Below are 22,387 nucleotides of genomic sequence, written 5' to 3' on the forward strand. Positions count from 1 at the left end.
CCAATCTGAAGGAAAAACTACACCAAAAGCTAGCCAAAAACTGAACCCCTCTATTGGAAATAATGTACTTTGGGTATATCATGAAGATTAACAGTATGAGAAATTAACAACATAGCTAGGCTCTTAGCAGTGTGCAACATTTAAGTGGAATATGTTAGTAATACCTGCAGTGCACGCTATCGTCCTCCTCCAGTTTCCAGACTGCTCCGCTGGTCTGTCCATGCTAGGGGCAGAGCTATCGTACACTTGGGTGGTGTCGCGCGTAACAGAATCAAATGAACCATCTTGCTGAAACGGTCCAACATCACCCACACAACAGTACTAATGCCAAAATTAGGTAAATCAGTGACAAAATCCATGGACAAGTAGTTCCATGGTTGTGACGGGATTTCATTAGGAAAAAGATAACTCGCTGGGGTCTGATGAGAAGGTCTAGACCTTGCTTAAACTCTTCATTTACGAACATACTAATCAACATCCTTGCAAGCATTCTGCCCCCAAAATAACCTAGAAAGAGATCTCCAAGTGGCAGAAGAACACAGATGCCCAGCTAAAACTGTGGATCTCCACAGAGTAAAGACAAAATAATAACTATTTGTTGGCTCTCGAACCCAGAGGATATTGATCGTAAATGGAAGTATAATTTACATGGAGCAGAAAAAAATGAAAACTTGTATCTCCATCAAAGCAATCTGGTAATTTTACCTTAAGTTCCAATATGGTCACTAGAAGTGGCTAAACGTGCATTAAGCTGTTGGTCCCTAATCTCTGCAATCTCCAGGCACTAGGCCTATAGTTGTGCGGCCAAGGCGCAAGCCAGCTCCATACGGATGCCCCCCCAGAACATACTAAATGGGGGGGGGGGGGCTATAATGTTTCTATAATGTTATGGCTGAGCCCTAACACTCGCACGGCGATGTACAAACCAGGGGAGATGTTAAACCTGCACGCCACAGGTTCCAATACAGACTACTCAAATCAATAAGTTGATCCTGATTTATACAATGTGATTTTCTGGATTTTATTTTTGATATTCTATCTCTCAATGTTCATGTCTTTGTCAGTGGGCAAACTTACAAAATCAGCAAGAGATCAAATACTTATTTCCCCACTGTATATTAAAAGGATAAAAAGTTTGATGGGAGTGTTTCTGCAGCGCCCCAGAGTCCTGGTCGTTGCAGTACTGTGGCTCCGCCACTAAGGGGAGCCACGGTGCGTTCGATGGCACTGAAGGAGTTCCTCCAATCAGGTATCACAGACACCAATATGTTTCACAGCTGGGCCTCCGGGGGGAGCTAAGGGTGCTATTCATTAGGCCACTCCCCACCATAGTGGGTAAACTGGGGGTCAGGCAGGAAGTTAGTAGAGAAAGCTGACTGGATCGAACGAAGCAACACCTAGTGAGAGAGGGTGTTGTGGAGGAAGAGACAGTAGGGTCTCTGCCAGGGGTGGGATCCTGGCAGAGGCTTGGCATTGAAAGAACGTAACGGGACCGTGCCTGCTCAGAATAGCGGTGGTGCCCTAAGAAAGGATTAGAAGCGAGATAGATTGTGCTGAGTGAGAAACGAAATCGAGCAGAAGGAGAATACCAGCAGGGGTTTTGTTGAAAGAGGCAGCACCTTGCTGAGGCGCATTACCGGTGGCCGGAACGCCGAGGGAGTGGAATAATATACAGCTTTAAGCCATACTCCAAACAGCGGCAGGACAGTCAGTCTCAGGCGGGCTGTCTACCACATATCACCTATGAAGTCTTGGGGGGCAATTGCGGGAGAGGGGCGTCTCTAGGGTCCCGGAAGAACTCCAGGCCTACCTGACAAACGGGTGCCGTTCTTACTGTAACATCAGGAAGGGACGGAAGATTAGCAGAAGATCAGTTAATCGAGTTGTGAGGGAACTTAAGAAACAGACACAACAGTTGTGGGGTACTTTCCGTAAGCACAGCAGGGAAGGACTACAACACAAAGCGCTAAGAAGGAAGGCACTGATTTCCACCTGTGAGGAGAACTCTGGAGGTGCCATTGAACCGGCCGGACTTGCGCAGCCTGGTGGACCGGATTCTGGACTGAGGACCGAGAGATCTCCAGTAAAGAGGTAAAGAGACTGCAACCTGGTGTCCTCGTTATTTACCGCGACCTGCACCCCACAACTGCACCGCTATACCACCGTTAACAGCACCTATTTGCAACGGACGTCCCCCACTGACAGACAGGGCCACGGACCGGGTCTAGCCACCGTGACAACCCCAGGACTGAGATCCCAGAGGCCCGGCTCCGGGTACCCCTCGGCCCTGCGGCGGTGTGGGGGCGCTCCAATTCTTGGCGTCACGAACAGGATCTACTTAAGCCTGAAGAATCAGGTCATGTGTGCCTAGAGACTGTGATTTGTTGTGCATGAACTGTAGCTTTATTGAGAGACTGTGTGCTACCACTGACCAATAGAAGTTCCCGCCAAAAGCCGCCGCCATTGCTACTTTGGAGAAGAAGGAGGGCGTGCTATGGGAGGAGACTACCAGAATGGCGTGAGAAATGGATACCGCCCTCTGTGCTTCGGGCTGCAAGGAGATGACCTGCCCCAAAGCAGAAGACAACCTCCTGATTTGCAACGGCGGGAAGCAGGAGATGGAGAAGCCCGACCTCGGAGAAATGGCGGAGTCAGGTGCATGCACTGCCACCGACTATCAGGCAGCGATGATGAACAGCAAGTGCCTGAGCGAGGAAGATGCGACTCCGGCTTGCCCCTCTTCACCGGAGACGGACTTATGTCCCCTGCAGCCGGAGGACCTGAAACTCCTGGAACAGATAGCAGAGCTGAGTCCACCAACCCTGACCTTGGAGTCCGTGGAGGAGGAACCACAGCGAGCGGAGCAGCGTTCGGGGGCCGCATCGGAAGAGCCGCGGTCCGAGCAGCAGCCGACTCCAGCGTTCTTGTCAGCGGACCGGATCGACATCGGTGGAACCACATCAGGCGTAGGTACGGAAGACGCCCCTGCTCCCCCTCACGAGTCCGCTTCCACGACCCACCTCCATCTCAGTAAAGGTCGACCCTTCTCGGCAGGGTTAATGGTGTTATCCCCTGGTGACCTGGGGAGGATGGTGCCACCGCTGTCGACTAGAGTGGGGGAGCCCGTGGATGTGAGTCTAGATGGAGTAGTTCTTCGGTGGGACAGCCCCTGGGTTGGGACAGATGGATCCCAGGAGAACGGGTCCACTCTTGCGGTGCTTACGTGGGAACAATATAGACAGTGCTTGATTCTACAGTGGAAAGGCCGGAAAGAGGCCGAGCCGATGGGTCCACCGAAAATACAACAATCCCCTCCGGCATGGGATGACAGAGACGTGATAAGGCGGGGCACTGTGTTGGCCTACCATGCAAGAAGGGGGTAGGGCCTCATACACGAGCCGGGATTGGATACTGACGTTTTTGTTGCGCACTGTAACGTGAGGGCTCCCTGCTGTGGCCGAAGTGGAGAACCATTGCAAAAGGGGGATCAGGTGACCTACAGCCGCCACCAGAACCCGCTCGGGTGGTATGCACGGAATGTTCGGCGGTGTATGTTTGGAGCCGCGACCCTTACCACCTCGGACCTGGTCCCAGGAGCACCCGACCTTGTCACCATCGCGACAGTGCGCCTGGTAGCGGCCACCGAGTTGGCCAGTCGAGTTCATCTGCACGTTCGAACCGCGGACACTGGCACCACAGTGGCCGGGGGGCAGGAGCCCAAGCCACCTGAGCAAGAGTAAACCTCGGAAACCTGAAAATGTAAATAGTTACTGTTTGTTCTTTAAGTTGCTGCTAAACCCGTCCAGGGTAAACTTTAAAAAGGTGGCCCCTTTGTTGACCCGGGGTCACTATTGTTGTTTTCTTGAAGTTTTGCACAAAGTTACACAAACTGCGAAATCATGGACTGTGCATGATTTGAACTTTCTTGTAAATAGTTTGCACCTTCTTAAAGGTGCTTCCTACTGGTTTTGTTTAAAGACATTTTGCGAAGATACCATTCCGAAGCCTTTGCATGGACTGGTAGGCTGAGAAGAAGAGCTACCTCAGAAAGACTTGATCTCCTCTTAAAAGGGGAGGTTAGAATTGAACTTGAAAGTGATACTGTTTTAGAACAGTAATGTCAAGATAATGCTTTGAAGGAAATGTAACTGTTTTTCATGGAAAAGTTATGTGTGTTTAATTTGTTTAAAATGTGAAACCTAGATAATGTTCTTTGAAGAGAAAGATGTAGAAAGCCCGTAGGGGTAGATGTAGAGTTCCGTTTAACTAAAAGTAAAGAAGTAATAACGAAGGTGAGGATAGAAGGTAAACCCTGCGTCCCCATAGAAAGTTAGTTCGTTACTAGGGACAGAAAGTAGACCCGTAGGGGTTAGTGAGTGAGTCCTTATAGGAGCCAAGCAGAGTGGGCTCCATGCTCTCAAATTGAAAGGAATGTTATGTCTATACTATGTATAGTAGAGAAAGGCAGTAGGCCCTGGCTGAACGGGGCGGTCCTGTAAAAGAAAGGAGAGGCAGTAGGTCTGGTGCCATAGGGACAGGCGGTCCTGCAGGTTCAAAGTAGGAGAATGTGAAGTTACCTTGCCCTGTAATGTGATTATAGGAAGGCCTTTGGTAAACCAAGAGTGTATGTTTCCTAAAGGCAATGTTAATTTATTGTTCCAGCATTTGCACTTAGTAGAATACCCGGTTGGGTAATGAGAGTTAATTGTAGCCTGTTGCTATGATATTTGATTATGTTTTGTAACGTTAAAGTGTCCTCACCTCCCATAAAGGGAAGCCTGTTCAAGTATGCTTATTGTTTTGCACTCAACAAATTTGTATGTCTTTTTGCTAACCTGTATTGTTGTTTTCTTCCCAGTCCCGGAGTACTGTGTTTAACCAGGGGGGAGTGCAGCGCCCCAGAGTCCTGGTCGTTGCAGTACTGTGGCTCCGCCACTAAGGGGAGCCACGGTGCGTTCGATGGCACTGAAGGAGTTCCTCCAATCAGGTATCACAGACACCAATATGTTTCACAGCTGGGCCTCCGGGGGGAGCTAAGGGTGCTATTCATTAGGCCACTCCCCACCATAGTGGGTAAACTGGGGGTCAGGCAGGAAGTTAGTAGAGAAAGCTGACTGGATCGAACGAAGCAACACCTAGTGAGAGAGGGTGTTGTGGAGGAAGAGACAGTAGGGTCTCTGCCAGGGGTGGGATCCTGGCAGAGGCTTGGCATTGAAAGAACGTAACGGGACCGTGCCTGCTCAGAATAGCGGTGGTGCCCTAAGAAAGGATTAGAAGCGAGATAGATTGTGCTGAGTGAGAAACGAAATCGAGCAGAAGGAGAATACCAGCAGGGGTTTTGTTGAAAGAGGCAGCACCTTGCTGAGGCGCATTACCGGTGGCCGGAACGCCGAGGGAGTGGAATAATATACAGCTTTAAGCCATACTCCAAACAGCGGCAGGACAGTCAGTCTCAGGCGGGCTGTCTACCACATATCACCTATGAAGTCTTGGGGGGCAATTGCGGGAGAGGGGCGTCTCTAGGGTCCCGGAAGAACTCCAGGCCTACCTGACAAACGGGTGCCGTTCTTACTGTAACATCAGGAAGGGACGGAAGATTAGCAGAAGATCAGTTAATCGAGTTGTGAGGGAACTTAAGAAACAGACACAACAGTTGTGGGGTACTTTCCGTAAGCACAGCAGGGAAGGACTACAACACAAAGCGCTAAGAAGGAAGGCACTGATTTCCACCTGTGAGGAGAACTCTGGAGGTGCCATTGAACCGGCCGGACTTGCGCAGCCTGGTGGACCGGATTCTGGACTGAGGACCGAGAGATCTCCAGTAAAGAGGTAAAGAGACTGCAACCTGGTGTCCTCGTTATTTACCGCGACCTGCACCCCACAACTGCACCGCTATACCACCGTTAACAGCACCTATTTGCAACGGACGTCCCCCACTGACAGACAGGGCCACGGACCGGGTCTAGCCACCGTGACAACCCCAGGACTGAGATCCCAGAGGCCCGGCTCCGGGTACCCCTCGGCCCTGCGGCGGTGTGGGGGCGCTCCATTTCTTTAACAACAGTAGTATGGAGAACATTAGCAGAAATGAGCCATGCTACTATAAATCTAGAACTGGTTTGAGATTACTAAAAAGAACAGCAAAATCTCTGTGTCTTTGCCTTTCTCTTCATATGCTTTCTCCCACTCCTCAATCCCTAGACTTTTATGATTAACAACTGTAACCAAATCTCTTAGAAGGTAGGCAGGAGGAGGAGGTTTGATAAATTGAGAAAGTGTTTTTTGGAGATATATTAAGATATTTTGATATTAAGATATATTGCAACGTTTCTTATCGTCACTTGTAATTTTCATTTATGCAAAGTTGTGTAAAATTGGAGGGACACTTTAAGTAAAATGCTGACCCATAACTGATGTGCAGAGAGAAAAGGGAGAGCACTCCTAAGTGCAATATCCCGTGTGATCAAAGAATATGAGTGAGTAGCAGGCGCAACACTAAACAAAACACGCAATGTCTCCACTCTCAAAGGCTGCAGCTGCTTCCATGAAGTCCTGACAGAAGCCATCAGGTGTCATTATAAATTAGCTTCAGAATAAGAATGACGGTTATGGTGAGCACTGCCAGTGAGGAGGTCAGAGGTGGTGTATATAACCAGGTATTTATCCAAACAACGTATTTCGGAGCAGATCTAGCTCCTTTATCACTTACATCTTCCCTCCTGATGAAAGAGCCAGATCTGCTCCGAAACACGTTGTTTGAATAAATACCTGCTTATATACACCACCGCTGACCTCCCCCTCACTGGCAACACTCTCTGTGACCGCGATTCTTATTCTGAAGCTAATTGACACATAACTGATGTAACTATTGAGCTAGATGCACACTCATTTGTATTTCATATCCTATCCAACTCCATGTTCTTCCATGAGAAATGATTCTTTAACTGACCATTTCATTCCAGGTGGTTGACCGTGGTCTTGAGAAGACTCTGGTGATAGAAGATGATGTGCGATTTGAGTATCAGTTCAGGAGTAAACTTGTAAAACTCATGAATGACATTGAAACAGTTGCTTTAGACTGGGATTTAATGTAAGTATCTGTAGCTATAATTCTTATAAGGTGATATTGATATCAAAAGTAAGATAATACCAGCAGCACATCTTATAATAATAATCTTTATTTTTATACAGCGCTAACATATTCCGCAGCGCTTTACAGTTTTGCACACATTATCATCGCTGTCCCCAATGGGGCTCACAATCTAGAATCCCTATCAGTATATTTTTGGAATGTGGGCAGAAACCAGAGAACCCAGAGGAAACCCACGCAAACACGAGGAGAACATACAAACTCCTTGCAGATGTTGTCCTTGGTGGGATTTGAATCCAGGACCCCAGCGCTGCAAGGCTGCAGTGCTATCCACTGAGCCACCATGCTGCAATTTTAAGCTCAATAGAAGTTAGTGTTAAATTCTATTACATGTGAGGAAGAGGTTGTCCACTTTTGTTTCCAAGTGGCTCAGAAATGTTTAAAGTAATAACACTCACCTCACCAAGCCCCTGCCATACCTGTTTTGATGCTGCACGGTCCCTTGATGGTCTCTGCTTCCAGTTGAATTAGTGATGTCTTGACACAATCAGTCGTCATTACTTTATTATTTTAACCCCTTAGTGACAAGCCAATTTTGTCCTTAATGACCAAGTAAATTTTTACAATTCTGATCACTGTCAGTTTATGAGGTTACAGCTCTGGAACACTTCAACGTATCCCACTGAAACTGAGATTGTTTTTTCGTGACATATTGTACTTCATGTTAGTGTTAAAATTTCTTCCCATTTCTCCCAAAATGTGGAGGAAAATGGGGGGTGCATCTTATAGTATGGTTGTATTGGCTTTGGCTGTGGTGGGGAGTTGGGGGAGCGGTATCAGAGGAGCAGCGGGTCACAGAGGCAGGAGCTGGCGGCTCTGGCTATCTCCTGTGGCCGCTGCTAAAGAGAAATGAATATGCACTGCATTCCACGCACATGGACGTGGAGGGCAATGAATATTCATTTCATCCTGGTATGATTGATTGATTGGCCCCATCCCGTTGCTGGTATGATTGGCCCCCATCCAGTTCCTGATATCCATGGCCCCATCAGAAAAGATTTTAAAAAAATACATTACTCTTACCTTCCTCTGCTCCCTCGCAGTCGCAGCATCCTGCTCCGGTGCCAGCAGCTGCTTAATGCTTGTAAGCAGCGCATGGCAGGGACATCATGTACTGCTCACAAGCAGATTGAGCACAGCTGGCAGAATACTCACCGGGACTGTTCATCGGAGATCGCGGTGAGTATCCATTCCTCTTCAGTAGTGTGCAGTGTCAGTCGCCTGCTTCCTGCTGCTGCGGCAGTCACGTGGGTCGATACTTAAGAGAAATGAATATTTAGATTAGCGGGAACTGGATGGGGGCCTATTAATCAATCATACCAGGAACAGGATGGGGCAAATCAATCATATCAGAATAAGAATGGGACCATGCATACCAGGATAGGGATGAGAGGACCATTGACCACATTTTTTAAAAATTTTTTTCCTAATTTCCTCCTCTAAAACCAAGGTGCGTCTTATTGTCCGGTGTGTCTTATAGTCTGAAAAATACGGTAATAAATAACATTTCCCACATGTCTACTTTATATCAGCACAATTTTGGAAACATAATTTTTTTGTTAGGAAGTTATAAGGGTTAAAGTTGACCAGCGATTGCTCATTTTTCCAATAAAATTTACAAAACCATTTTTTTAGGGACCACCTCACAAATTTGAAGTGAGTTTGGGAGGTTAATATGACAGAAAATACCCAAAAGTGACACCATTCTAAAAACTGCACCCCTCAAGGTGCGAAAAGCCACATTCAAGAAGTTTATTAACCCTTCAGGTGCTTCACGAGAACTAAAGCAATGTGGAAGGAAAAAATGAACATTTAACTTTTTTCACAAAAAAAATTATTTAGACCCAAACTTTTTATTTTCACAAGGGTACCAGGAGAAAATGGACCACAAAATTTGTTGTGCAATTTCTTCAGAGTACGCCGATACCCCGTATGTGGGGGAAAGCCACTGTTTGGGCTCAGGAGGGAGGGAGCTCTGTTTGACTTTTTGAACGCAAAATTGGCTGGAATCAATGGCGGGCGCCATATCGCGTTTGGAGACCCCCTGATGTACCTAAACAGTGGAAACCCTCCAATCATAACTCCAACCCTAACACAGTCCTACCCCTGACCCTAATCCCAACCCTATCACTAACCACAACCCTATTCCCAACCCCAACACTACCCTAAACCCAACACCCCAACCGTAACCACAACACAACCATATCCCCAAATACTACCCTAACTCCAACACCACAACTGTAACCCTAACCCCAACACCACAACCCTAACCCCAACACAACCCTAACCCTCGCCCCAACCCCATCTCTAGTTCTAACCCCAACCCTAGCTCCAACCCTAACCCCAGCTCTAACCCCAACCCTAACCCTAACTGCAAAGAATGGAAAAAATACATTTTTTTATTTTGCTACTTTTACCTAAGTAAGAGGGTGACAAAGGGGGGTTGATTTTCTATTTTTTTATTTTGATCACTGTTATAGGGTCTATCACAGTGATGAAAATGAACCAATAGGAAAAATCTCCTTTTGATGCCGGGTACCGGCCAGCACATCTCAGCGGGCGCACTGCGCATGCGCCTGCCATTTTCTTCCAGGAGGAAGATGCCGAGGGCTGGGGAACAGAGTCGGAGGGTCCAGGAATGACGGAAGTACCTTAGGTGGCTTGGGGGACCCCATTTCCCCTCTGGTATGCTAGATATCAGAGGAGAAAGAAATGAATGGGAAATCAGACTTTTTTTCTTCGCGACGATGAATAACAGTGATCACAAGACTGGTGTATGCTATAACCTTATTTCTCAGCACTGTAAAAAAGTGGTGCTGAGGATTAAGTACCATTAACTGCTGCTGTTAAAAGGCACATTGGCGGTGGTTAAGGGGTTAAACCATTTTGAGCCGTTAAAAAATGTGTAAGGCTACATTCCCATAATTTTGATTCTGCAGAATTTCTGCGCCTATTATTTAAATTGGGTAACTTGTTCTCATTGCATATTTGTGTGCGTTCTTTTTTACATGCATTTGTATCTCATTTTTAATGCTGCGTTTCTTGTCTCTTATTGGTGTGTCATGCTTTAAATAAAGCTTTCCTGTTTTTGATACTTCCTGGTTCAGTTTCGATAAAACTTTATTACTATAATTAGGTGCAGATTACATGCTTTTTTTATTAGTTTATGCTACGGAAACGCACTAAAAACACATGTGCGTTTTTTACCTGCGGATTTTCTACACCTAATGCAAGTCTATGGGGAAAATCTGCACAGAAAACTAAGCGAACCCTCAACAAAAATTGACATGCGGATTTGAAACACGACTGCAGGTCAGTTTATGTTGAGTAAAAAAAAAGCACAGAGGGCATGAGGTTTCTATAAATTTCATCCACTTTGCTGGAACTGTAACATGCTGCAATTTTGCTGCAGCAAAAACACGCAGAGTCAAAAACATGCAGCGTCAAAAACGCACCAAAAAGCTCACAGTTAAAATGTAGCCTTCTTTCACACTTCAGTTGTTTGGCGTCAGATTGTCCCGACATCGTAACGGATCGACAGATCCGTCAAAATTGTTGATAAAACGATTCTAACGGATCCGTTTTTTAGACGGATCCATTATATAGATGCATCAAAAGAACGGATCCATTAGAACCATTGCGACCGTTTTTCCATCCGTTGTAACCGTTTTTTGACGGATCCGTTTTTTAAAAAAGGAGGATCTCAATGTGGTTGGCTACTGGAAACTACTGGGAAACTATATATACAGTGTATTTACACCACATCTTTGAAAGGTTGTAGAGAAATAGAGAAAGTAGCAAAGATGGAAGGGGTGCTGGCGAATATTGTGAAGATATGTGCGGATTTCACTTTTGAGGCTAATCGGTTTGCAGTCATCGTTCGAGACAAGGAGGAAGAAAGTCTGCGCAACCTGCGGCAGCGGCGGAAGAGAAGGCTGTGGATCCATCCTATCACAGCCCAACGCATGACCCGTGACGTTTATTCCACACTGTACATTGAATTGAGGGAAAATCCTGAAAAATTCTTCAGCTATGTGCGCATGAAAGCGGAAAATTTTGAAATTTTGTTGGGCCATGTTGGAGAATCAATACGGAGACGAGACACCGAGATGCGCTTCTCCATATCACCAGCGGAGCGTCTGATGGTGACTATTCGGTGAGTTATTCTTTTTTTTAATGATTCTCATTCATCAGACTTATAACCGTAATGTTGTTTTTTGAAGTTTTTATTAATTAGTGTCTTTTCCTTTTGTTAACAGATTCCTTGCAACTGGAGAATCGTTTTCATCCCTACATTTCCAGTTCAGGCTTGGGATATCCACAATCTCAGGGATCATCAGAGATACCTGCCGGGCATTGTGGGATTGCTTACAAGCGGAATACATTCCAGAGCCATCACAGGAGAGGTGGCTGGAGATTGCCCACAATTTTGAAGAAATATGCCAGTTCCCAAATTGTGTGGGAGCAGTCGATGGGAAGCATATAAGGATTGTCAAACCTTATGGCTCTGGATCAGAATTTTACAACTACAAAAAGTACTTCTCAATTGTATTGATGGCCATAGCCGACTCACACTGCAAATTTATCGCTGTGGATATCGGTGCGTATGGACGCGCAAATGACTCCCAGATTTTTAAAACTTCACCAATGGGGCGTCGTTTGTATGGAGAGACATTTGACTTTCCACCGCCTAGACCTCTCCCTGGAACCAGCGGTCCACTATTACCATTTGTGTGCGTTGGAGATGATGCCTTCCAGCTTTCACCACACTTGATAAAACCCTATGGAAGTAGTGGACTTACCCAGAGGAAGAAAATTTTTAATTATCGCTTAACCAGAGCACGAAGAGTTGTGGAATGTGCCTTTGGCATATTAACTGCTAAATGGAGAGTACTACTAACTGCAATTAAACTGCAGACTGACACTGTTGATGATGTGGTGAAGGCTTGTGTGGTACTTCACAATTTTGTATTATCCAAAGAACATGTTTCCCTGGAGGATAATGTGTCAGAAACCACCTTGCGGGATTACCACAACACAAGTTTTCGCAGTCCAGTAGCAGTCTCCAGAATGCGGGACAATTTTGCAGACTGCTTCATGTCTCCTCAAGGATCAGTTGACTGGCAGTACGAAATGGTGTAAATTTTTTTTTTTTTCACACTTGTAAATATACCATGTTTTTTGTTTTGTTACAAAACCTTTGGACTTTAACCTCGCAGCATTGTGTGTTTTGACCCGGTACCCCTTTACACATTTTCTACTGTTACTTTTACCATAACCTTGGTGGTTTTTATACAGTTAAAAAAAAAAAAGGAAAGACAATAAAATCGTTTTTAAACCCAAAAAAGTTTTATTTATTTACAAGTTTACAGGTTCTCATAATTTGGGGTGGAGATAGTAGCGGAGGGGCTGACAGGGCGGACCACGTCGATAGTGGGGGATAGGACATCACGGGGAGGAACAGAAGTGCAATGGGTGGTGAAAACATGAGGTTGGGCAGGGAGTTGAGGTACAGATGTGGTCTGTGGGAGGTATGGTGAAGGTGTTGGTGGGATTGGGAACGGTGAACTTAAAGGGGAAGAATGGAAAGGGGAAGGTAGGTACTGGGAAATACTGAGGGGGAAGGAAGGAATGGCGAAGGAGTAGAAGTAGGATGGACGGGAGGAAGATGGACGGGAGGAGGATGGACGGGAGGAGGATGGACGGGAGGATAGACGGCAGCTTGGGGGGGAAAGGTGTTGAAACATGAAGGGTAGGTAGAGGGGCTTGGGACATCGCCTGCGCTAGAGCAGTGTGGCAGCCTTGCATCACATGCATCTGCAGGTCAGGAGTTAGATTTTCCATGTGCCTGAGGACCGACTGAAAAAAACAGTGTCTTGGTGACTGGTTTGCATCTGAATGCATCCTATCCAGACAACTGCTGAGTTCAAGTATGCTTTTGTTAACCATATTGTACCCAGCAGATGTTTGCTCACCCAAAAGCTTGATGGCATTCTGGAAGGCTGCATTTAGATGCAAAAACTCAGGCGCATAGCTCCTTTCCTGACCTCTCTGGCGCTGCCGTCCTGACCCTAAAGGGGGTCTAGATGTTGCGGCAGTGTCAGAGGGGTGGGGTAAAGGGAACTCTAACTCATCACCTGCAGCTTCAAGTGACGAAGTCCGCCCTGCTGCTCCAGCGCTGGAGGATGGGGCAGAGGGATCAAACAAAAGGGAAGGTGCAGATACAGAGGGGTCGACGTGGTCCCCGGTGGCAGACTCCTGAGAGATTGCTCCAGAGGGGTGCAACTCTGATGCAGGCTCCCAAGTGCTGCAGACAGTGCTGTTAAAGAAGAAAAAAAAAATTTGTATCTTGATATTACAATTGCCCTTGCTGCCCAAAAAAATTGAAGGTTACACATTTTAACAGTTTGACTGAAAACATGTGGTGTTGAATATTTACCTTCTGCTCAGCAGCGTCGACCGGAGGAACGACAGGGCTCTGGCATATTTATACCTGCTCCTGCGTCCTCTAGATCCACTCGGGGCCTGTATCTCCTTGTTAAACTCCCTCTTGAAGCGATCCCTGAGTGACCGCCACCGCACGATAACCCTGTTACCTGGAAAGATAAAGCAAAAATTGGTTACTATACAACACATTAAATCATGCTAACCTAAGTTAATGAAGTGTGAATACTTACGCGCTAGATCCTGGGCCCCAGTGTCGAGTTCCTCCCAGTTCTCCAGAACAGCACTGCACACTTCCTCCCATAGCCGTCGGGTGATGAACTGGTCAGCATGGCGGCGGTCCGCCATGTTCCACAGCAGCTCCCGATTTTGAACCTCTTGGATGAGGGTGTCAACATCTATCCCCTCCTCTTACTCAGCCTGTTCGGGAGCACGCTGTGAAGCCTTAACAAAAAAAAAAATTATAAAGGGAAAGATTATACCACATGAATTTTAAAGTTTACTAAACACCAAACCAAAAAGGAACTTACTCTTCGGCGACCACCGCGATTAGCATTCTGACGACTATGGGAGGTGCTTTGAGGAACTCTAGGTCGAGCCCCGGATTGTGAAGACTAATAAAAAAATAAATAAATAAATAAATAAATTTTGTGCTTGGATGGAGGCATATGTACTGTGTGTGTGCTGTGCTGAATGTTTGTGTTGGGTGTAGTGTGTTTTATGTAAAGGATCTGTCTCTGTAAAACTTACACTATGCGCTCCCGCTCCTTGCATTTCACCACCCTGCCCGTCTCCTTCTGGAAGCCCCTCTGCTTCAGCTTCCTGTGAAAACAGAATAAATACATATAGGGTTCAAAAACATATATTACCAGAGATGTACCCAAAAAAATTTATGAAGAAAAAAGAAAAATCACCTCAGGTGGCTGACAATGTGAGGGGGGGGGGGGGGGCTCCCAGAGGAAGACATTATGGTCCTGTTTTCCAAACTTGGGGGGCATGGCTGCGTCTGTCTTGGGTCCTTGCTGCGTTTGTCTTGGGTGCCTAAGAATCTGCAAGTATAAAGAGAGTTCTAAGCTACTATACAAAAGGATAGATACAGCTTTCGGGACTTTATACTTTCCCCCCAAAATTCCTTGAAAGCAACACCAAAACTACTTCAAACTTGATATGCGCCATGCGCATGTTGGTAAACCTACCCCACCCCCTCCTCCAGGCACAGTTTCAACCTCATAAAAAATTTCCCTCATTCAAAGTTAAAATACCAATACCCAAAAATGTTAATTATGGTTACCCTACAGTTACTATTTTCTAAAACCAGATAACATTTTCTATACCAAAGGTTTACATTCCGCATTTGTATGTAGAACCTCAAACACCTTTATTGAATGTAGACCCAGTTTTAAATTTATCTTGAAATCATACTACGGACAGTTTTGTGGAATTTTTATTACAATTTTTTTTTTTCATTTTTTTGTTGGAAAGTAGGAGCTAAACTGCTCTTTATTTTAAATACCAGTACAGTATGAAAAATAACAAAAATGCAGGACACACATCACACGGCATTTATACACACACACCACACACATGTCACAGCACAGCCTTTCAAAATACCAGCACAGTATGGAAAATAAAAATATGCAGGGTGGGCACACACACACACACACTGGCAGAACTCATGCTGGATGGCAGTACTCACATGGCAGTCTCAGGCAGGGTCTTGCTGGCTGCTGGCAGGGTCTGTCTTGCTGGCTGCTGGCAGGGTCTGTCTTGCTGGCTGCTGGCATGGTCTGTCTTGCTGGCTGCTGGCACTGTGTTCTGTTGTGAATTCTGTTGTGGGTTCTGCTCTTGGGCTCCCTTCGGTGGTTATAAGTGGTAGTGCTGCTGTTTGTCCTTCACAGCAGTCATCAGGTGCGACCCCTTCGGACGGGGCTATTTAGTCTGGCCTCACCCTTTGGTGAGTGCCAGTTGTTCATTGTTTCTGGAGGATTCTCATTCCTTCCTGGTCACCCCTGCTTGCAGTTCATTTCTTTCAAGATAAGTTCTGCTTGTTTGTTGTGGGCCTCATTGTTTAGTGCATTGCATGTTTTTTCTTGTCCAGCTTAATCTGTGTAAGGATTTATGCAGCCGAGCTGGAATCTCTGGAGAGGCAGATTTACCCTCCAAGTCTTTAGTTAGATTTGGAGTTTTTTTGTATTATCTGTGGTGGACATTTCTTAGTATTTTTAATACTGACCGCATAGTTCTCTGTCCTATCTTTTCTATCTAGCTAGATTGGCCTCCTTTGCTAAATTCTGTTTTCAGCCTGTGTATGTTCCTTCCTCTCCTCTCACAGTCAATATTTGTGGGGGGCTACCTATCCTTTGGGAATTTTCTCTGAGGCAAGATAGTTTTCCCTTTTCTATCTATAGGGTTAATTAGTCCTCCGGCTGTGACGAGGTATCTAGGATTGGTAGGTACATCCCACGGCTACTTCTAGTTGCGGTGTTAAGTCCAGGGTCTGCGGTCAGTACAGTTACCACATTCTCCAGAGTACGTCTCATGCCGCTCTTAGGCCACCAGATCATAACAGTGTTCTCTCTGCTTGATGGCACATTGAGGAATGAAGCCCACCTGCCCTGTTTATATAGTTTTGGGGTTGTCTGGGAAAAGTATCTACTTTTTGTAGCATGCTCAATTGAAAAAAGCGGATTGGGGCAACGTATCCGCCAAATGACGGATCCGTTGCCCATAGGCGCCCATTCTAAGAAATGGCGGACGCGACGGATCCGTCGCAAACCGTCATTTCGGCGCCGACAAAAAATGTTAGAATGTCCGTCAATGTCTAGACAACGTCCGCCAAATTTTGACGGATCCGTCACATGGCGGATGGAACGGACGACAATCCGCCACAATCCGTCACTAATGCATGTCTATGGGGAAATAGCGGATCCGCCCCCCAAAAATGGCAGATCCGCTATTTGACGAAAATGGCGGTTTCAAACTGACGCCAAAAGACTGAAGTGTGAAAGCGGCCTTAGAGGATAACCCCTTTAACAATTTGCAGCCAATTACTAACTAGTATAAACAAAAAATCCCAAAATGTTGGCATGAAAATTGCGGTAGAGCAAGACTTTCTATAGAGATGACCTGTATTTCTGGGGTGGTTTCACGCAGAGCGTTCTTTTGAAAAATGTCCATGCAGTTTTTACAACTAAAGACAGAAGTGTATCCAAAATAATAGCAGAAGAATAAGTTCTTCCTTTATATTTCCCATTTCTTTTGAAGCTTCAGCTATTTGCTGAAAAAACTGCATTGAAAATCAGTATCATTGGGGTGTGTTCAAGCTTTTGAATATCTTTTAACCACTTCAGGTATTAAAAGAGGCCAAGCAATTATAGTGATGTCCATTCTTCTGGCATTTTCCAATCTGGACACTCTCTGTATGTTATAAATTAATACAAGTCAACAGGAAAGCTCAAAAGATGCCTGGACGTCTTTTGGAGAATCTTGCCATCATTTTTACCTTCTTCATTACTCAGTGGAGTGAAAAAACTACAGTAAAAAAGACGTAATAAAAAAAAAATGAAAAAACTCTCCAAAAAACACAAGCAGCCAAAACTGTTGGAAAAACACACAACCAAAAAAAATGGAAAAAACTCTTGAAAAAAACGGTATTCTCTGAAGCATCTTCTGCTTGAAAACTTGTGGTTTTTCACTCCTGAAAAAAAGTCTGTGTGAACAAAGCCTTAGACCTCAGGATGGTGACCGTTCAGGCCAAAATTTGCATTCATAATAGGATGCAAAAATGGGCCCATATTATGATGTAATGTGTAAAATCTTAGGATGTGGGTTTGTAGCTATAGGGAGAGGTCAATAAGCTGCTGTAGACCTCCAGCATGCCGATACAGTGCTTGGTACTCTGACATTGGGGACCCATCAGGTTGACCCCATACATGTCTTCAGGCATTGCTTCATGTACATGGTCTTATGTAATTTACATGAAAGATTTATTATACATATACTGTATCTTCTATTTTCAAACTATTTTTGATACTTGGAGTAGCTTATAAATGAAATGTGGTATGTTACAATATTCTTTTGCTAGCATAACCCAATACGTGGCACTACAAGTTCTTACTCTTCTTCTGTAGCTACATTGGAAGGAAGAGGATGCAGGTGAAACGTCCGGAAAAGGCAGTCCCAAATGTGATGAACTTGGTTGAAGCAGATTATTCATATTGGACATTGGGTTACGCCATCTCACAGAAGGGAGCACGAAAACTGATTAATGCGGAACCATTGGGCAAGATGTTACCAGTGGATGAATTTATTCCAGTCATGTTTAACAAACACCCAGTGTAAGTATATCCACAAAATAATTATCCACAGCCAACAATTTTGACCAAAGTAATTTTTACCAATATTTACGTATGTGGATGGGGTTACAGAGGCACATCAAATGCATCTCTTTTATTACCATTTGCCACCTTTTTAAATTGGTAAACAGGGCCAGGCCCATTTTCCCTAGACAAGGAATGGGCAACACTTCACATAATGATGCAACATACTAATCCTACAGTTATATAGACTATGGTCAGATTAAGAAGTGTTCACATAGATATTTTAAAACCAACACTTCTTTATTATAAACAGCTAAAATACATAAAAATACATGAATAAACAATAGATAAGGTGCCTCAAACCAACCAAAAATACACAGAAAAGTCAGCTGGAGCAGGACACATGTATACACAGGAAATAATCTACCGTATGTGAAAATGCAAATGCGTGAGGTGCCAGATTGCTGGAAAGTAATCATAAGCTATTGTAATTTAATGGAATATCGCTACTGCTCGTTAGCCGTGAAAACACATTTATATTAGGATAAAAGGACTGATCAACATTGTCACCTCTCAGAATTCTTGTGTCAAAATGCACATACATAAAAAAATACAGTGTTTCTGCTATGCAATGAGAGGGCAATGCATAAATATATTTAAATAGCTATATCAAAATACATGCACGTGAAAAGATATAGTCTTTATATTGAGCAATGTGGCAGGGCTTGCACAACACCGGGAAGAATCACTTGCAAAACGCGCGTCGGGGTTAGGAGGTTCAGCGTGCCACTAGGCAGAGCATTTTTTGGAGCGGCGCAGACCCAGGTAATAAGTGTATGGCATGGGGTGGTCGCAAAATTTTTTGTTGCATGACCACAATATAATTGTGATATCCTAAGGGCACTTTGTGCTATGGCTTAATATGCAGGTATATAGTCCCGGTATTGTGCAAGCCCTGCCACATTGCTCAATATAAAGACTTTATCTTTTCACGTGCATGTATCTTGATATAGCTATTTAAATGTATTTATAATAAAGAAATTTTGGTTTTAAAATATCTATATGAACACTTCTTAATCTGACCATAGTCTGTATAACAGTGGGATTAGTATGTCGCTTTTTAAGTTAGGACAAGTACTGTTTTTTTACATTTTTTTTACTGATGTCATTCACATGCCATAACACGACTTACCTACAGTATGTATCATCTGATTCTTGACATACAATATGCATTATTTTTAAAGAGAATCTGTCAATAGGATCAACCATCCTAGGCCTCATTACCTTTGTCTATATGGGCATGCAGGTCATAAGAAGCTGAATATAATGCTACCTTAATATCTGCAATCTGATGTCTTATTCCCAATAAATCCACATTTTTCTTATATGTAAATGAGCTGTTAAGATCTATGGGCCGGATACTGATCTTCCTGAGAATCTGCCTCCATAAATAAAACAGAGCATTAACAGCGTGAGACATGTAAATCAGGAGAGCAGCCTGTCAGTCATTACATACAGAACCTAAAAGCCATCCCAGTGCGACAAAGTGTACGATTGGGGTACACCTTGTCGGGGTGGGATGGCTTTTACGACTTTTTTTTATAGCAAAAAGGTGTTCAAAATGAATCTTGTTCATTTTTAACACTGAGGATTGTGCTCAGTAACCTACGATACCTGGTGATGAAATCAGTTTTGTGGTTGTTGTTTAATCTTTATTTTCAGTTTTCAGTTAATAAGATTCTCGTGTTGCAAGGAGGACAATATTATACATGGTTTCGTTTTATTTAGACATATAGTTTTCTTTGAAAAAAAAAATTATATTAATGAAAATGGCGCCAGCAGCTGTGCCTGTGCAGTACCATCTTTCACGTTCCAATAACTGCCACTGCGCAGGTGGAGCCGGCACTATTTTGCAAGAGCAAAAAAAAAAATAGGCTCCATCAAAATGGCGCCGGCGCAGTAGCAGTGTTCCAATAAATACTTCAGCGCCATTTTAATTTTTTGTTCTGTAGCAAAATGGCATCGGCGCCACCTGCACAATAGCATCTATTGGAAAGCAATAGATCCTGCTGCGCAGGCCTGGCCGAAGGCGCCATTTTGATTAAGATATTTTTTTTTCAAAGAAAACTATATGTCTAAATAAAATGAAAAAAATGTATCACTCGTGGGTGTGCCAGTGGCTTTTATTTCTCTGGCTCTGTCCTGTGTTCAATCTCACACACCAAAAACTGACACAGCCAAGCCATAACTGAAAGTTTCAATGGGAATCATGGACACGGGCCACTCCCAAGACCCGGAGTGGACGGAGAGATCCATCCCACTACCATCCTACAGATCTCTCAGGTTTTCTTAAATATGACTTGGTCAAATAGCTTGACCAACCACACTCACTTTTATTTTGCATTGTAACGATATCTGTGGCTGTAATTACAATGCTCTCCAGCGGGTTTAATATACTTCTATGCACATCCTGTGGGACACATAATGACCCTCATATATCATTCCACTTACTGACTCACAATAACGTTGAAAATGGTATCTGATCTGCAAGCATAATGTTCTAGAAAAGGAGAAGCTGGTCAGATTGTTATATATTTTATGTATATTTTATCGGGAAATATTCAGGAAGGCTTTGCTGAGACGTCCCTTTTTCACATACATGTTGAATCTATCTTTTTCACAGATTATAATGGATACACATTCTGTCTATGGGGCTCCATATAATATGGAGATATTTCCGTATTATACTAGAGTCATGGTTGAAAATCAACCACACAAGTCTATGAGTATGTGAAAATCACGGACAGCATGTGGAAGCCATCAGTGTACAGTCCGTGTGCTGTGTAATTTGTTGTGTTTTACATCATCTTCTTGTGTCTAGAGAGAAGTATATGGAACACTATCACCCACGGGATCTCAAGGCCTTTTCTGCTGAACCTCTGCTTGTCTACCCCACTCATTACACTGGACAACCAGGATACTTTAGTGACACCGAAACATCCACCATATGGGACAATGAAACGGTGGCAACTGATTGGGACAGACAATACTCTGGAAAGACAAGACAGCAGGGTCAAATACACACGGATGCTCAGAATACAGAAGCATTGTCACCGCAGACGACACTGGACACATCATCTCGGGATGAACTATGATTACTAGAAACTTGTGTGTACAGAACCTAGATTTTGTATAGAAAAAAATGTTTACTGTGAATATTTGGTAATAACAAATCATTTTCTGTGGGTAAGCACATGTCCATACCATTGGCTACAAAAGACCCTCTCTAACCCTCTACATCTACAAAACTGAATCTGAAAATCTGATTAAAAACGTTCCTGAATGACATTTTTTCCATGTTTGGTGATGTAGTTGAGGACTACAGTACTACGACACCAAGAAAATTGCAGGAAAACAAAAAACATTTTTTTTAATTTGCTTGTTGTCTTAGACAGATTTCAGACTTTTGCGTGTCCTGTCTGAGTATGGACCATGAGGCACGGACTGCCTGCAGGTCTCCTAGCCCATACTCAGCAGCCTCAAATATGCCTATGGTACTATCAACTTTGGGTCAGGAGACCTGCGGCCAGTCCATGCATTGTGGTCTGTACCGGGGCCGTATTTCACGGATGTCTGAATACGGTATGTTGTATTTACTGGTTCCGCTTAGTGTGTACCTCCTGACTGCAAGTGTCGCACTACTGTTATGGCCGTTGTGCACATCGAGTCCTAGGCAACATTTTTTTCACATACTTGTGATACAACAAACTTATTAGTAAGAAATCAATAGGATGAAAATAGTCGGATGCAAGGCTCCCTAATATACCCTGTGTTCCAAATTATTATGCAAATAATATTTCCTCATATTTTCTCTAAATTACCTATCTGAATTGCAGTCATTGTTATTTTCCAGTCATCTACTATTCTAGTATAATTGCAATGTTTTGGAACAAACTGCCTATGAAAACAGTATCTTTTTAAAAAAAAATAAACACTCAAAATGCATGTTCCAAATTATTATGCACAGCAGAGTTTTCAACCTTTTTTTTTTTTTAATTTTGAACAAAAAAATGGTCAATTGTGAAGTTATAAGCATTATCAGTTATTACATAATGAAATCAAACAGTTTTCAAGTGAAAACTTTATTCTAGGTGATGTTACATTTGCACATAGGACCCCTTGTTCGAAAGAAGCTTCTGAACTCTCTCGTCCATTGAATTTGTCAGTTTCTGATGGTTTCTGCTTCAATTGTTTTGCATGTGGACAGAATACCCTCCCAGAGCTGTTGCTTAGATGTGAACTGCCTCCCGCCATCATAGACACTCCTTTTGATGATGCTCCAGTGGTTCTCAATGGGGTTGAGGTCAGGGGAAGATGGTGGCCACACCATAAGTTTGTCCTCTTTTATGCCCATAGCAGCCAGAGATGCAGATGTGTTTTTTGCAGCATGAGACGGTGCATTATCATGCATGAA

At 44.1% G+C, this 22,387-nt stretch overlaps 1 protein-coding gene across 1 annotated transcript in view; it reads left to right on the forward strand.

The window, feature by feature from the left end:
• COLGALT2 (collagen beta(1-O)galactosyltransferase 2) overlaps positions 1-21,615 on the forward strand; it is a 248,408-nt gene extending 226,793 nt beyond the window's left edge. The window contains exons 10-12 of the mRNA XM_077278788.1: positions 6,963-7,090; positions 17,725-17,931; positions 20,795-21,615. Of these exons, the coding sequence (XP_077134903.1) occupies positions 6,963-7,090; positions 17,725-17,931; positions 20,795-21,068 (609 nt within the window). The 3' untranslated portion in view covers positions 21,069-21,615. The remainder of the gene's footprint in view (positions 1-6,962; positions 7,091-17,724; positions 17,932-20,794) is intronic.
• The last annotated feature ends 772 nt before the right edge of the window (positions 21,616-22,387 follow it).

This window comes from Ranitomeya variabilis, chromosome 8, assembly GCF_051348905.1.
Source record: "Ranitomeya variabilis isolate aRanVar5 chromosome 8, aRanVar5.hap1, whole genome shotgun sequence".
In the NCBI taxonomy this organism is placed as follows: Eukaryota; Metazoa; Chordata; class Amphibia; order Anura; family Dendrobatidae; genus Ranitomeya; species Ranitomeya variabilis.